We start from the raw sequence: 17,856 nt of genomic DNA, 5'->3' as shown, positions 1-17,856 counted from the left end.
TAAAGCGCTTAAGCGTAAGTGCTATGTAATAACACATCATTATCATTTGGTCATGGACGTATGCTTGCATTCACAGTAATTTGGTAATATGGGCCTATACACACTGATCTTAACGATACATATGGCGATCCATTCTTGTATGAAATGTACATCACATTACAGTGATATCGTAAGCATAGTTTTCGTAGTGTACAATGCTATGTGATGCCACTTCCTGTTTTGTCAATGGGTGAAAGGTCGTATTCCATCACTTTCCGCAATATCACTTCGGGGTGGGGTCAAATGGCATCACTTCCTGTGATGTCATCAGGGGGTCAAGGGTTGTATGATGTCACTTCCGCTACCCCTGGCATTTTGGTGAAATGACGTCCCCGGCACAAGCCAATAGAAACTGGAACAACTACTCTGCATGCCCCCATAGCATTATACTGTGAATGTAGCCGGTCACAGGGGCTCAGTGGCCTGGCTTCATCGCAGCATGCTGGGGTGGAAAACAAGGGAGGTCGGTGAAGTCGACATCTAAATGACTGCGCACTCCCATTGACAGAACAAGGAGCCGAATAATGGAATATTTTGGCATAGAAATGCTAAATTCTGGCACAATAGTTGTACATATTGGTAGAGTAATAGCACATACAGGCACAAAAATGGTATTTCCGGCAATGGTTCCGTCACAGCAGTGGTATATATTTTAACCTGGTGTGGGTCCAGTCAGTGGCTATTCTGGCACAACACTGATATATTTTGGCAGATTTGATGGTATATTGTAGCTTGGTGGTGGCTTAATGATGTGATTTTATGACACAGTGGTGGCACATTCTGGCACACGTTTGGCACATATGATGGTATGTTTTGTCCTGTCTCTGGTAAAGAAATGAGTTACTCAAGCAAAGCAGTGGTGTATTCTGGCACAATATGTGCAACAAGACAAGTATATTTTAGTCTGATACTGGCACAGTCTTGGGATATTCTGGCACAATCTTGGTGTATTGTGGCTCAGGGCTGGCATGCATGATGGTATATTTGAGCTTGATAATGGAACAACAGACTATTCTGGCGCTATAATTACATATTCCGGCACAGCTCTGGCAAATGTAGCAGTTTATTTTCACCTGATCTAGGTAGAATGATGGGTTATTATGGCACAATAGTGCTATATTATGGCACCGGTATGGTACGCATGGCATATTTAAGACTGGTGCAGTCATGGGATGGTCTGAAACACAGTGATATATTTTGAAAGGTCTCTGGTACAATGATGGGATAATTACAATAGCCTCACATTCAAAAGAATCCTGAGAAGGACTTAATTCAAACAAACGGGTAATTTAGGATTGCGCCACATTTTGTCCAATAAGGTTGGAGCGGAGGCAACCTCACTGCACTACCCTGCCCGTGCGCCCTATCTTGCCACCCTACCCTGAACCAATGCATCTCAGGGGCCCATTGCTTCTGCTGCGTTGCATACATTTCTAGCACCATCTTGGGTTCCTTCATTATGGCATCAAAGTGCCACCAATGTCCCAAACATACATGGCCTCAGGTGGCACTAAAGCGCTATCTTTCAGCCACACTAAGGCTTGCACTAAGATACCAGGCCTCCAGCACTACACCAAGAGGTCACCTAAGAGCCAAAACTATGCAGGCTCTCAGGGTGGGACTAAAATGTCACCTCTGAGCCCGAGCACAAAATTACTTGATCACCTTCTTAGGGGTTAACATATATATATATATATATATATATATATATATATATATATATATATAAATATATATATATATATAATTATATAGCTTACACAAACAGTTAATCTGACTGATGTGTCATAAGTACTTTGAAAATGGGCCTAATTGCAAGTTCGGTTTTGTGGGAAAAAAGTGGACGTAATTCCGTTACCTCCATTTTTCCCACATCGTCAAATTCAAAGTTTTGGCAGAAATACCACTGGTGGAATGACCAGCCTCATTACGAGTTAGGCAGTAAGTGGTAAAATTGGCAGTAGCCGAGTTACTGCCAACTTTACCACTATGCCAAATTATGAGTTTTGGTTTGGAGTAGAGGATTTACCTCCAGCAAAACCCTAGAGGTAAATCTTCCCACTCAACACTGAAAAATCGGCAGAATCAGTGGAATTCCCGCAGTGGTAATTCCGCAATTACACCGCCACCACCACTTGTAGTCAGGTGGAAATTCTGCATGACCAAGTGCTAGTAACGATAATCCCTTAGGGCTAATGTCTGGAGGGTTTACCTTTGATTTTCCGCCTAATTCATGAGGGCCTATGAGTGGTAATTCAGCAGATTTTTGGAGGAAAAATGGAGGATGCTCCGCCAGCAGTAATTCCACCAAAAATCCCCAATGGTGTCCTGTGGACTCCAGAAAATGGGGAATTACACCGCCTACCACCACTTGTAATCCTGTGGTAAATCCACAGGATCAAGTGGTGGTGACTGTAAATCCATGTGGTAGTATCTCCGAGGATTTACCGCCAAAATACCTCCAAGCTCGTAAAGAGGCTCATCTATACAGGCCTCATTCCAAGGCTGCCAGTATCCTAGCGGTAGAGCCATCACAGTACGAGTAATCCAATGCAGAAACTGGCTGCCAAGAAACTTAGAAATGACCTTAGATGATGGCAAAGCAAGGCAGTGATTGACTTGAAGTTGGGAGCCCATAAATGAAGTGCAGCAAAGGCGCCACTGGCAGTTTTCCAGGCAACAGATTTCCTGTTTCATTGGTCAAGCACAATGTGGTAACTTCTATGTAGATAACCAGGGTGGAGCACATAGTACTAATAGCTTGACATAACAGAATAATAGACCCCTACGTCACTGACCTCTCCTGCATTATGGGGTGGGACTAGGTCGTCCAACTTGAGGCCTCGAGGGCCTGATCCAGGTCGCAATTTCAGGATACCCTTCATTAATATTTATGAGATACATTTGCATACAATGATTCTAAATGTATGCACATTTTTGTCTCTCGTATATTCATGAGGGATATCTTGAAAACCCATCAGGCTTCCGGCCCTCGAGGCCTGAAGTTGGACAACGCTAAATGGATTTTAAACAGAGTTTTCTATGAATAGGGCCTGCATTCCATACAGAGCTTTCTATGCAATGGGCCTGCATTCCATGCAGAGCTTTCTATGCAATGGGCCTGCATTCCATAAAGAGCTTTCTATGCAATGGGCCTGCATTCCGTGCAGAGCTTTCTATGCAATGGGCCTGCATTCCATGCAGAGCTTTCTATGTAATGGGCCTGCATTCCATGTAGAGCTTTCTATGTAATGGGCCTGCATTCCATACAGAGATTTCTATGTAATGGGGCTTCATTTCATACATAGCTTTCTATGTAATGGGCCTGTATTCCATGCAGAGCTTTCTATGCAATGGGCCTGCATTCCATGCAGAGCTTTCTATGCAATGGGCCTGCATTCCATGCAGAGCTTTCTATGCAATGGGCCTGCATTCCATGCAGAGCTTTCTATGCAATGGGCCTGCATTCCATGCAGAGCTTTCTATGCAATGGGCCTGCATTCCATACAGAGATTTCTATGTAATGGGCCTGCATTCCATGCAGGGCTTTCTATGTAATGGGCCTGCATTCCATGCAGGGCTTTCTATTTAATGGCCCACAGTGGGTCTGGCACCACGAAAGCACAAGTGGGTCCTGTGGGACAGATAACTGTGTGAGATATATGCATAGATGATACACTGAAGAACCCTGGGAGGACGTACATGGACTAACTGGCGGATAATATGCTCCTTTGTCAGGGGGCGGTAGGATTTATACAGATCATTGGAGGTCTGCCCTTGTCACCGGTCACGCTCATCATACTGACCACCAATTATTAAGTTCAACAGGTATACTACGCACATGTTAACCCCATGATAGACCCTGGGGTCTACAGACATGTGAGATGGGGTAGGGCCATTGCTTCTGGAGTAAAATGTATACAATAGCGGTTGATGAAACCGCTTTTTGATGGGTACATGGTGGGTTAAGTGCATATTGGCCCAGTAGAGAGGGCCATCACAAATTGAACAAACTTTCACATATTAACACTACACAGAAACAGAGCACGGTTGTTGGTAGAATGAGCACACACACTTACAAAACAAACAGAAGCCAGGGTTGGAGCAGCTGCAAAGCACATTTTTGATTACTTAATAAAACGATACAACACAATATAAGGCACGTGTTAGCAATTCTTCATGAAGACCACTTGAATCCAGTGGCAGCTGCAGTAAGATGTGCTGTGCCATCAGATGATGACACTTTGCAATGTGTATCATTCACACCGTAGCCACAAATGGTTATGGGTGAGAGTCAACGACACAAGCCCGAAGAGAGCAGAGTCTTGGTTTCCACCTCTTTTCTGGACCATGTTTACTGCTAGATAAATGGACAACATTATATTCCTAATAGGACTAGGCGTCACCTGCTCTCCATTGAAAATCAATTACAGTGCCTCCCAGTAATAATGCCTTCATTACATTTTATAATTCAGTTTTGTACATACAGTTATGTTATGTTGATTTATACCGCACACCGCTACCACCCAGGGGCTGTCTCCAGGCGCTCAGTTAGAGGAGCCCACATCACATTTCTTGCAATAGGACATCTCTTCTGTAATGTACGATTGTTAAAGAAATAAACAAGAAGGTGCCATGACATCAGCCTACCATTCCCAAAAATAAGGCTCTCAGGCTGTGTGTATAACCAGTATTTCACTCTATGTCCTCAGCTGGGATCCAGACAGCTTCTCGGACGCTGCTCAGACTTATAGGATATGATATGGTGTGGCAATTATAACACACCTGTACACAAGTGTTTCTAGGTGCAACAAGACGAGGAGGGGGAAACAAGAGAGGATAAAATAACAATCTTACTGGGCCTTGTGTCATTCAGATGGCGCAAGTGTGGGGAAGAGGGAATGGGAGAAGTGCCAGGGGGAAGTAAAGTTAACTTACAAGTGCAGCCAGTGGGCGACTCATAAGTGCAGAGAGAAGGGACTGTAGGGTTGCAGATACAGACCCTTAAGTGCTGGGGAGCCTGGAGGCAGTGCAAGGGCAACTGGACATGCAGGAGCCTGGACCCGAGTTCAGAGGATGACCGGGTGACCATGTGACCAGTGCGCGGAGCAGTCGGGTGCATCAGCAGGGGAGAGGAAGAGAGAAAGCGGAAGCAAAAAAGAAAGGTCTTGAGTTGCTTCCGGAACTAGAGGTGGATCTGCTCAAGTTTGAAAGAGGCAGGGAGGCTGTTCCAGAGGGAGACACCAGCTGAGGAGATAGATCTGCCCCCAACTCTCTGCTTGGAGAAGACCCTCAGAGTTTGAGGTGGATGAGTTAAAGTGGTGATGACAGTCATGGTTGGGGGTAGGCTCCCATATCTCCACTGGTTGTCATAAGTAATGCAAAGAACCATACCAATGCCCCGAGCAGGTGGGTAATGGAACTCTATTTGTTATTGCCCATTGTCCACAGTGTTTATTTTAGGTGAAACAATGTAAATTAAAATAACACCTAATTTTGCGAACTGTAAATAAAGGATTGAATAGAATTGCAGTTTTAAAAAGGTGCAGTTAAATCCAGCCCCAGCAGCAGTCTCTTACATTCATCTCTACTGCAAAGGCTGGTTAGAACCTAGTCTCCCGGTGGCCTCAGAAAGGGGGCAGTGGGCAGGAAATCACAGAGAGGGCTTTGACATGGGTGTTCAAGCAGGAAGTGTATGTCTGGATGTAAACAAAGCCAGGAAACAGGGTTATACTCCGAGATCCCCAAGGAATCTCCTCACTTCAGAGGCTTTAGTAAGGGTAAAAGAGAGATGCCTTTAATACTGTTTTGTTTCATACCACCTCATATGTTCCTCAAACATTTTCCGTTATCTAAAAAAAGTCTAAATATTTTGAAATCAACAATTAAAACACACAATATAAATGGCAATTGTGCAAGAGAAGAAAGGGCTCCACTGAAGTTGCAGGGTAAGGCTAATGAATAGAGAAAGGGACGAAAGGGCTTTAACAAGCTTGTGATTCCCTAAATAAATAATTTATTAATAAAGGTGAACAGTTCCAAAGATTACTCAATAGACCTATCTGTTCTTCAGCACTATTAATTCACAGTGTTAATAGTGAAATCAAGTGCTTTTACCAAACTTCCTCGGTAGAGCCAGTGCTAGGCAGTTTGGACTACCTCATGTGAGGATCCATTTTGGTGCCCTCCTAGGGTTGATAAATTAGTGGCCCCTGGTGACTTGCTGCTGATGGACTCTTGGGCCGCAGTCTTGAATTTCCTTATGGTACAACTGACCCCGAGTGTGAGGTTTCTCAAGCAGCAGACTATGCATTTTTGCTTTGTTCTTTTTTGCATATTAATAAACACAACAATATCTGATTACGCCCCATGCTACCACAATAGAAAATCACAGTCACAGAGGTCACCATAGCAGAATTTATCTTCAGATAGCTTGTCCAAATCATCACAAGTTATTCCACATCCTTCCCCGATGAAGTCAACAGGTAAAACCTCCTGTGAACTTTGTTTGGTGATGATAAAAGCACAGATTACTATGTCACTGCTGTGCAACTAGATCCATATTTTTCACATCTGAGTAAGCAGAAAACACATTTATTTGTAGCAAGGTATCCACATAATGTGAATTTCCCTAAATGACTTTCCTTATGGCATATGGACCAAGAGATTGAGAATCAATGTAACAACTATATTGCAGTCTCATGGTGCACTCTCAGCAGAACAGACTGATTTCTCATTTAGGAATGAGCCTGTGATCGGTGTAGATCAGGGGGATACTTCATTTTCTGCTTCAGTTGGGTGTTGGCGCACCATGATGGCTCATGTACATTAATGTCATTGCATTAGTACCATTTAGATGATGGCACACTTAATCCAATGGTTCCACCAACAGCTATGGTCTAATATCTGGCACAAGCCTTCACGTCTCATTCCTTGGCACCGTCACTGTTTTTTGGACACAGTGCTCCCTTTGAAATTTGGTGCTCATACGCTCCAAGATATTTCTGGTGCTCTGTCTGAACTTCTGCTGTGTGAAATAAAAAAGAATGGGGTCGATGACACTGTTCATGCTGGCAAATGGCCGGGTACACTTGTACACAATAGCAAATGTCTGTAGGACCAAGCACGGCACACCGTTCAGCGAGCGCACGATCAGGTAGATTGTCTTTGTTAGGTGGAATGGGAAGAAGCTGATGGCAAACACGATCACCACAATGATGATCATGCGGATGGCCTTGTCTTTCTTCTTGCGCACGGCCGGTCCTATCATTTCGTCCTTCTGGCACAAGATCTTGGTCATACTGCAGTAACACACCAGTATGACAACGAATGGGATTAGGAATCCTGTGATAGTTAGTGTGATCCCATAGGGGAAATAGCGGGTGGAGCTATCTGGTGGGCTTAGGTCGTAACAAACAGTGCGGTTTCGCTGAATGCCAGTAGATGCGAACACAAACGTGGGCAGACACTGTGCAATCACAATGAACCACACTACACCACACACAATCCAGGTGAATTTCTTGCCCCTCTTCTTATGCCAGGTGGATAAAGGATGGCAGATTCCCAGGTAACGCTGGAAACTCATGCAGGTCAGGAACATGATGCTACCATGCAGGTTGCTGTAGAACTGGAATCGGACAAACTTACAGGTGAAGTCCCCAAAAGGCCAGTAGTCGTGGTTAGAGTAGTTGTAGATGAGGAGAGGAAGAGAGCAGACATACAGGAGATCCGCCGTGGCAAGGTTCAGCATGTAGATTGTTGTGCGCGTCAACACTTTCCGAGATAGCCAGATTTGAAGTATGACGGTCAGGTTAAGGGAAAGGCCAATGACGAAGACGATCGAGTAGACAAGAGGTAGCAGGATCTGCTTGAAGTCTTCATTGAACGTGCAGTTCTTCCCCACAGCAGAATTGTTGACGTTCTCCATAATTTAGCACAGGAGTGCAATCAAGGGATTACCAACTGCATTGCTACGTCAGGACCTGAGGATGGAAATGAAAAACAGTTCAGTAGTGTACAGGACGCAGTGCTTCAAACAATGAGCAAGTGAACATTGTCTCCAGGTACGGTGGCCTTCAAGAGTGTGAAGATGGACATAAAATGTAGGGCAGTCTATGACTTTTTTCTGACCACAACCTAGTGTAGCTGCGACAATGGCCATTAGCACATGCATTAGTTTTCACATTTTAGAGCCTGTTTTAGCCTTCGATAATGGGCCACAAATAAGTCAGTCTATCCTGGATTTCAAAGTGAGAATTAAATCTAAGGAATTCTGGGTATTTCTGCTCAAAACAATGAGTGTTCTAGAGGTTATATTAGTCTTAGCTGATGGGTCAGAAATTATAAATCTATCCTTGATGCCAAAATGGAAATCAAATCTTGCGTGTTCTGATAGGTTCCGTGTGTCAGAGCCAGTGTCAGTGTCAGAAGGTGAGTCAAAAATACATCAGTCTGTTGTGAAATTCAAGGAGGATAAGAAACGTAATGCTTAGTGTTCGTTGTTGTGCACCAAGGTCTGTTTCAGTGTTAACAAAAAACATTCACACATCTGCTGATCCATTTTGGATTTCAAGGGACTGGAAAGCGGATGCCTTTAATGAACCTTTGCACACCACAGTCAGTGCTTTTTGTCAGTGAAGCGGATCACAATTAGTCATGGCAGGACATGGTTTGCAAAACACAAACTCCTGGAACTTCCACAGGCTTCAGTAGGAAGAACTTTCTGGGGTTTTCCAGAGGTTCAAGATAGGATGTTCTACAGGGTTCAACCTCATATCTTTATAAAAAAATAGAGGTGAATAGAAATCCAGACAAGTCAGTGGTTGGTGATCGAAAAGGAAGGAGCGGAACTGGCCAGTTATGGAATGGAATTGTAACTAGGGTTTGTTTAGGATTAGTAATAGTGTAGGTTAGAGTAGACCTAAATTGATAAAAAGGGCCTAGACAGAGTTTGGAGATTGAGGTAGACATTTGGGGGGAGTTGGAGGTCACATGATTTGTGGGTGGGGGGCGGTACACCAAAGCAGTGTGAGTAAAAGCAGTGTTACTTGCACATTTGTACGAGTAGAATACCTAGGCACAGTGCACCTCCCATGCATTTAGAAGTTGGAGAAGAAGGCCAAAACACCAAGAACCCTGTGTGCATTTTGCAGGCAAAGGAGAAAGCAGTGTTAAGTGCATTTACATTTTGTAGGTGGAGGAGAATGCTAAATCTCTGATCAGCGACATGCACTTTTTAGGAAGAGGAGAAGGTCAAAGCATTGAGAACCCAACATGCATTTTGTAAGTGAGGAGAATGCTAAAGCACTGAGAATCCATGTGCATATAGTAAGCACAGGAGAAGGCCACACCATGGACAACACCATGTGTATTATGTAGGCATGGCAGAAGGACACACTGTAGGCATTACTGAAAGAGAAATATTCAAATATCGTCTGAATGCTTGCTGCCATCTAACTACCTCTTTATTGATCAAATAGCATAACATGGTAATCATGCTACAAAAGACAGTCAGAGAACTTCATTCAGTTGAAAATGACATTTCCCACAGTGTAGATCCTATTCCCACTTTTATCCATATTCGTTATGTTCTTCTTATTATTGTTGGTCAGGATAGTGTTTCACAATATGTGCTTCCAAAAACAAGAATAAATGCAGAAACAGAACCATGGTACCATGAAGCCTCAAATATGAAACCAGCCGAGAGCCATCAATCACATAAGGCAGAATAAACAGATGCACACCTTAGCCATGTAACTTAGAGTGTGACCAGATTGCATAGAAACTACCCAACGGTTTACAGACAGAGTGTGTAATTTTTCCATCGTCAACAGATTCCATATTCTCGTCAGCCACAAAAGTTTGGTAGGTGTTTTAGGCTTCCGCCACAATGAGGAAATGCCCCATATTTCTGCTAAAGGAAGCTTAGAGATCAGTGCATTGTCCAATATTTGTTCTTCACTTTTTGCTTGGGTAATATACCCTTACAATATCCTGGGAGGCTCCAACTAGTGATCTCATCTTCACTAGATCGAATCTCCAGCCAGGTCAAAGATCATGAAGCAATCCCAGTGGGATTGGTGACATGTCCCCCTCTTTGTGCCCAATCGCCAACACAAGTTTGATTGCTGTGGATATTTATTTATTTATTTATTTATTTATTGCATTTGTTACTCGCCCAAACCCTTAGGTACCACGGCGATGTTACAGACAGCTTAGTTAAAACATTTCTTGGAAATTGCCAGTCGGGCGCAGTGCATGTGAATACAAAATAATCATACATGAAAACTTTAAATGCAGGGCTTAAATACAGTGATATTTCCTGAAGCATGGAAGAGGCTTTTAGTCTTGGTTAAATAGCCACGTTTTCAGAGATTTCTTGAAGCCTGCGAACGTTTGCTCATTTTTGATGGGGAGGGGAAGAGTGTTCCAATATGTGGGTGCGAGATATTGGAAACTACTGCCTCCTGCCTTGGTAGTCTTGTATCGGGGGATGGCTAGGAGTAGTTGACTGTTAGATCTGAGGGTTCTCTTTGATACTTTTTTGGTGATGGCGTGGTTGAGGTAGATGGGGACACATGAGTGGATGCATTTGTATGTGACGCACAGGGCTTTGAATGTGACCCTGGCTTTGATGGGGAGCCAGTGATGGTTTCTTCTAATATTTGAGATATGATCTGACTTCCTTATTCCAAGGGCCGCCCGAAGGGCTTTATTCTGAATAAGCTGTAGTTTGTTTAGATTGGCTTTTGAGGTGCCCAGGTAGAGTACGTTGCAGTAGTCGAGTCTGGATAAGATTAAAGCTCTTGCCAGCGTGATACAGTTAGTGGGTGTCAAAAATTGGCGACTGAGAGCAATAAGTTTAGCGGTGTAGGAAGTAGAGGAGGAAAGGGCGTTAATGTGCTTGGTCATGGTGAGGTTGGCATCAAGGTAGACACCTAGTGTTTTGACTTGTTTGAGTACTGATATGTTTGTGCCATCAATGTTGATGGATGAGTAATCAGGGTGTAAGGCTTCTATTTTGGATTGGGAGCCCACAATGAGAACCTCAGTCTTCTCATCATTGAGGCAGAGGCTGTTTAGTGCCATCCAATTTTGGATTATGGCATATATTTTATTGATAGTGTCGGTGTCTTCAGTGTAATCTCCCGATAAAGGGATGAGGATCTGGGTGTCATCTGCAAAGTTGGTGTAGATGACACCCATGTCGTCTAGCGCTGAGAAGAGGAGTTTAGTGTATGCATTGTATAATGTTGGTGAGAGACAGGACCCTTGGGGGACACCAATGGGTACTATGATTGGGTTGGCGGCTTCTTTACCTATGGCGACCCTGGAGGTGCGGTCAGCAAGAAAAGATTTGATCCAGGTAGTAGCTTCGGTGGAGAAGTTAAAGTCTTTCGCTAGTGTGGCACACAGTTTATTATGGTCTACTAAATCAAACGCTGCGGAGAGATCGAGTAGGAGGAGGATGCAGAGTTTTCCTGAGTCTCTGATGGTATCCATCTGGATTTTTAAGTCAAGGAGCGCCGTTTCTGTGCTATGGTTGGGGCGGAAACCTGATTGCCTCGTGCCAAGGAGGTGGTTTTGTTCGAGGTGAGTTTGGACTTGGTTGTATGCTAGTTTGTCCAATATTTTGAGGAGAAATGGGACAGTTGTTATTGGCCTGTAATTAGTGGGCACCGTAGGGTCTAGGGTAGGTTTTTTCAGGAGAGGGGTGACCCAGGCTTCTTTGATGCTAGCTGGTACTAGGTTGGCATTGAAGGAAGCGTTCACGAAGTTGGTGATAATAGGGGTGAGGGTGTGGGCACAGGATTTGACTACTGATGCGGGGACAGAATCGCCTCTGCAATTGGAGGCTTTGAGTTTGGCGATGGTGTCAAACACTACGTTTTGGGATACTGGTGTGAACTGGAATGGGGAGCTGGTGAATTCCTGGTGTGGTCGATTTAGATTAAGGAGGGCAGGTTTATCGGCTAGTGATTGTTTTTTAGATGTGATTTTTATTTGGAGTAGTTCAATTTTGGCTGTTAGTGCGTCTTGAATAGTGGTGCACCATTCCTTGCTGGGGATGGTTGGGTTTATGGCTGGGGTGGGGTTTTCCAATTCTTTTAAAATGGCAAATAATTCCTTGGTGTCTGAGGTGGCATTGTTGATCCTATTGTTGTACGCATTAGATTTATAAGTAATAGTAGCTGTTTTATAGGTTTTGTTTATTTCTTGGTAGGCTTTTTCTGCCTCTGCAGTAGGATGCTTTCTGTAGGTATGTTCACGCGCGCGTTTGGTTCTTCTGAGGGCGATAAGATCCTCATTGAACCAGAAGCTAGATCGCTTGTCTGAGCGTTTTGCCTTGGTGGTGAGCGGTGCTATGGCATTAATGGTTTCAGTGAGGCAGTTGTGATATATGTCAGCTAGGAGACAGGGGTTGTCACTAGTGATCGAGGTGGAATCTAGGATTTTTGAAAGAGGAGGCGTGAGGTTTTCTGGCGTGAGTTTGCGGGCGTTTCTAGTTTCATAGGTAATCATGGTTTTAGGTTTATTTTGTATGGGTTCGGAGGGATTGATAGTAAATACAATATTATGGTGATCGGACCAAGTGAGAGGGGAGATGGCGTCAATGATTATGGGTGTATTAAGGGAGAGGATCCAGTCAAGGGTCCTGCCTTTGATATGTGTGGGTGCATTAACTAGTTGGCTGAAACCCATGTCCTTCAGGGCGGAATGAAGTGATTCTGCTTTGGCATCTTGGCTATCATTGAAACCTAGGTTGAGGTCACCCAGGATGATGTATTTCGAGCTAGGTTTTATTAGTGGAGCTAATAGCAACGGAATTTCAGTCTCTGGGTGGTTGTTAGGGCTAGGTGCTCTATAAATTACTATTAAGTTAATAGTAGTTTTAGCATTTATGGGAAATTTTACGAGTAGTGTTTCATACCCTTCTATACTTTCGATGGGACATGATCTAAGCTGTAATTTAGTCTTGGCTATAATAGCGACACCTCCTCCTTGTGAGTGGGTCCTATCTGTTCTAAATATGGTGTAGTCGGGTGGGATTGCCAGAGTTAGTAGGGGACCTGATGCTTGATGGAGCCAGGACTCTGTGATTACTAGTATGTCGAGCTGTGATTCCATAATGAGGTCGTGCACTTCTATAGCATGTGCCCCTAAGGAGCGGGCATTGATGAGCGCTCCTTTGAAGGAGGATTGCATATTCATTAGGTGCAGAGCTCGATACCACCTACAGAGAAGCTTATATTGGGGGTGTAGGCCATGGGCTGATATTGTGGTCTTGTGAAAGCCCATCCAAATGACCATCGATGTGTAATCATCAAATTCTTTGGACAAGTCTTTATGCCAGGCCATCATATGCTTGTGCAGCCGGTTTCCAGCTAGTATTTATTTTCAAAAAAGGTTTAGCATTGTAGAGCCTCCTGGTCTAATTCCATGATGTGTAGTCCAATGGCTAATCTGACAGTATTACATCCTATCTTTTTTGATAACCCTGTAGCGAGTCTTATATTTCTCCATTTTGAAAAATGGCCCCTAATTGGTTACTCCCACCCCATTTCCATCTTTGAAATATGCTACCGTATGCTCCACGTGTATAGGATAGGATTGCTAAGGATAGGTGTAGAAGGGGATGGAAATGACATAGGCGCTTGCTTTGCAACCATCTCATCCCAATCAGACAACATGGACCTGGCGATGGGGTTAGTCTAGAGACATTTAGATCTTTATTGTATCTTCAACCAGTGGTGTTCCCAAATGTGCGATCCCACTAGCATCTATTCCATGAGCATCCAGTGCTTGGATGACGTGGGCACATCTAGACAGAAAGCCAGAAAGCACCCAAAGCTGGTTCGCTTTAAAAGTAGCTTGCTTCCTCCAGACACCCCAACCCACCTCTCTTCATTGGCCTAACAAGAAACATCCTGCTAATGCGGGGTTTCTTGACCTTCCAAATTAAATTAGAGAATTCTTTCTGCCTGGATACCAAATCACAGTTAAACATAATTATTGGGAGGGTTTGGAAAAGATCTAACAATCTGAACAAGACATTAATTTTCAAGAGGGCAATCATCTCAACCCAAAACTTTGCTACCCTCTTCCACCTATTCAAATCCCGACGTATTTGCTACATAACACATTGAAAATTGGGTCAGTATATTCCTGATATGTAGCTCGTTAAATATACTCCCATATTCTGTAGGGACTTATTGGCCCATTAGGAGGGCCACTTTCATCATTGTAATCTCTTAGTATGAAAGTATCAGGTGAAGTAGCTCTGCTTTAACGATATTAACTTTGAATCCGGATACTTTAGCAAATCTTTCTTTGGCAGTGATAACTGCTGATAGCAACTTTTTGAACCTACACAACTTCAAAAACATCTCATCTGCAAACATGCAGATATTGTGTTCCTCACTGCCCCATTTAATTCCTTGAATATTAAGCTCAACTCTAACGTGTATCGCCCAGGGCTCCACTATCAGAGGAAACAGGAGTGAAGAGTGGCCATCCCTGATTAATTCCTCTATATAGTGAAACTAAGTGCAAGAACGCCCTATTGACCCCAACTGAGCTCCTAATCACTGTGATCAGGTTTTCTCCAAAACCATGTTTAGAAGCACCTTGCTCATACATGTCCAATCTACCCTGTCAAAGTCATGTTATGCATCCTATGCGACAAGCACCAATCTGATTTCAGATCGCCCCCACTTTGTCAATTATGTTTAAGACCCGTCTGGTGTTATCTTCTGCATTCCTCCATGGGGTACATCCAGTTTGATATGGTACCACCAGTTCTGCCAGAACTGTGGCAATCAGAGTAGCTAGGACCCTTGTATATATTTTAGCATCAGGATTCATTAAAGCTATAGGTCAGGAAGAAGAGAAGAACACTGGGCTGTTGCCTGATCTTCGTATGATCGTAATGTGTTAGTCTTATATAGTAGCTGTCATTCTACCTGTCTCGCCAAACAGTTGAAAAGAAGGGAAGATGGTGGATCAGAGAGGGGATACATCTATTATGAAAAGGAGTTTGAAATTGGTGAGGTCCTGGGCTTTAATTAGTTTAAGTGATTCATTATACAGCTTTTAGCACCTCCTCTTTCAAGATTGGGCCAGCCAATAGGACATTTCCAAAATGGAGGAGGTAAAATCTTCACTCAGATACTGCTCCTGAGCCTCCTATCTAGACCTTCGACTGTACAAAGCTGAATATAACCTTGCAAATTAGCCCCTTTGCCCCCTCTGACACCATCAGCAACCCTTCCTCTCACTTAATTTTTGTAATAAATGTCCTTTTATTCCTAGCTTGCGATTGCTTAGCCAATACTTTTCTGCACCTAGACCCCTGTTAAAAAAAGAACACTCTCCACCTTTTGATTGAGAGGGAGTTTAATTGAGGTTGAACTTCAACTTTATTTCAGTGGAAGAGATTGGGTCGCTTTAAACGTGGCCCCCACATTTACTGAGTGGTTTCCTAATCAAACATTAAGGTGTTCTAGCAACAGCTATAACTTAATCTCTTATGTGATTTGTAATAGACATTCTGCCTGTCATTTCCTAACAGAACACTAGGATTCAAGTGGCAAAGTTCATCATATTGTCATTCACATGGCTGGCTTGGCAATACTCTTGAGAAGAGACCTTAAATTTACAGTTGAGGAATTAACTATTCCCTCGGCTCCGATTTTGGTTCCTATGGTTTTGTCCTTGGTGGCAGAGGGAGTAGAGAGCTGGCTGCGTTGAGCTGCTGCCAGAGGTAGGGAGCATTGCACGGCTGCTTTTATAGCTATGTAGCCACTTAAATACTAGGTCTGCCCTCTACTGGGTCTCGGACTATGGTGTTGGAACGCTGACAGCAAGGGATGTTGGAGAGTTGCTTTCATGTATTCGAGGCCCGACCTCTGCAGACATGATGCGGGCCACGTGGCTCTGGAGGGATGCTCACTCTGTGGTTGTGCTCGCTTTGGTTCTGATCACATATGTTGGTATTAGAAAGATTAACAAGTATGTGGCAAGTATTTTGTTAATAAGGCATAGTGTGAGAAAGGGGTGCTGCATAACAGCATGCTGGCACAAGGGGGGTTGGAACTGGGGCCCTCCCAACTGCTGCCACCCTCCTCAGGGGGAAGGACTAGCTCTGGATTGCTCCCGGATAGGTCTCCCCGTACTCAATATTGTGGGTAATTTCCCATGCACTGCTACTTAAGGGCACCTTTAATTCATTGATTTATTATTTTGAAAAAGAAATATGATTAAAACCACCTGTTCCTAGTCCCAGATTGTGGGCTGGGATGGTTGTGGTGGGGGTCTTAGACCAGGGACAGTTCTCTATAGTCAAAGAACCAATTCTACATGTAAATATGCATTTCTTAGACACTTTTCATTACATCCTTAGTTACATTTCAGTACAAAACCACTGGGAACTGCACATACAATGTGTAGGTAAAGGATAATACCAAAACATGAGAAACCCGTGTGTCTTTTGTAGGTGGGGGAGAATGTCAAAGCACTGAGAACCCTGTGTGAAGCTTGTAGGCAGAGGAGAAGGTCAAAACACTGAAAAACAGGCATGCAGTTTGTTGCTGCAGTAGAAGCCCAAAGCAGTGAAAGGCACCGTTATTACAAGATGGAAATGTCTAAAGCAGCAATTAGCCCACTTAGATTTTGTAGGCAGAGAAGGCATATACAATCAAAACACCCATGCATTTTGTAGGTAGAGGAGAATGTCAAAGCACTGAGAACCCCAGGTGCATTTAGAAGGTCATGGAGAAAGCCGAAACACTGAGAACACTATGTGCATTTAATATGCATAGGAGAAGATCAAAGCACTGAGAACCTCATATGCATTTACTAGCTGGAAGAGAAGGCCAACAAACTGAACTCCACATGCTGTTTGTAGGCTAAAGAGAAGGTCAAGGCAAAGAGAACCCCAAGTGCAATGAGTAGGTCGAGGGGAAGGCCAAATCACAGAGAACCTCAAAATACATTTTGTAGGTGGAGGGAAAGGCCAATGCACTGAGAACCCCTTGTTTATTTAGTAAATGGAGGAGAAGGCCAAAGTACTCAGAATCCTGCATCCATTTAGTAGGTGGAAGATATGGCCAACACACTGAGAACCTTAGCAGACATTTTATAGGCTGGAGAAAAGGCCAAAGCACTGAGAGCCCCACATGCATTCAACAGGAGGAGGCCGAAGCACTGAGAGCCCCACATGCATTCAACAGGAGGAGGCCAAAGCACTGAGAACCCCACATGCATTCAACAGGAGGAGCAAAAGGCAAAAGCAGTATTAGGAACACTAATTTACTGGGCAGAGGAAAGGCCAACAAATTAGGAATATCACATGCATTTAGTAGGTGGTGAATAGTAAAGCAGAGTTAGGGAGTCTGCTTTGAAGGGCGGCATGGGTGATTAAAGTTAGCATGTCCGAATCTGCTACAGTGACAATGTGTGTTGGGAGGTGGTAGGAACGTATTTGTTCGGTGGCTTTCATCAACAGCTGTATTCGTTGGCAATTACCAGCCCATGGGCATGTGTGTCGGCCACAATAATCAGTGAGTAGCCACAGATGGTTAACCATTTAGAAGGGTCAGCACCCAGAACAGGGGGACCCAGGGGTAAACCCATCACCCAGCGAACATTGGAACCAGAATTAATTTGTTTGTTAAATGAACTTTACTGCCTTACCGCTAATGGCACCGGACTGAGTAGCGGTAATGCTATTTGCATTGGCGGTATCCCGGTGAAATTACCGCTGGGATACCGCCAACCTCGCGATGAGGCCCACAGTGTTGTTGATCCTTAGGAGAT

At 43.9% G+C, this 17,856-nt stretch overlaps 1 protein-coding gene across 4 annotated transcripts in view; it reads right to left on the bottom strand.

Moving 5' to 3' along the window:
* Positions 1-4,485: 4,485 nt before the first annotated feature.
* P2RY6 (pyrimidinergic receptor P2Y6) overlaps positions 4,486-17,856 on the bottom strand; it is a 514,342-nt gene continuing 500,971 nt past the window's right edge. For all 4 annotated transcript variants that reach the window (XM_069640103.1, XM_069640104.1, XM_069640107.1 and 1 more), the window contains one exon: positions 4,486-8,021. In XM_069640103.1, coding sequence (XP_069496204.1) covers positions 6,959-7,966 — 1,008 coding nt within the window. In that variant the 5' untranslated portion in view covers positions 7,967-8,021 and the 3' untranslated portion in view covers positions 4,486-6,958. The remainder of the gene's footprint in view (positions 8,022-17,856) is intronic.

This window comes from Ambystoma mexicanum, chromosome 7q, assembly GCF_040938575.1.
Source record: "Ambystoma mexicanum isolate Mex_15411 chromosome 7q, UKY_AmexF1_1, whole genome shotgun sequence".
NCBI lineage: Eukaryota > Metazoa > Chordata > Amphibia > Caudata > Ambystomatidae > Ambystoma > Ambystoma mexicanum.
This window is presented reverse-complemented; position numbering and strand designations above follow the sequence as displayed.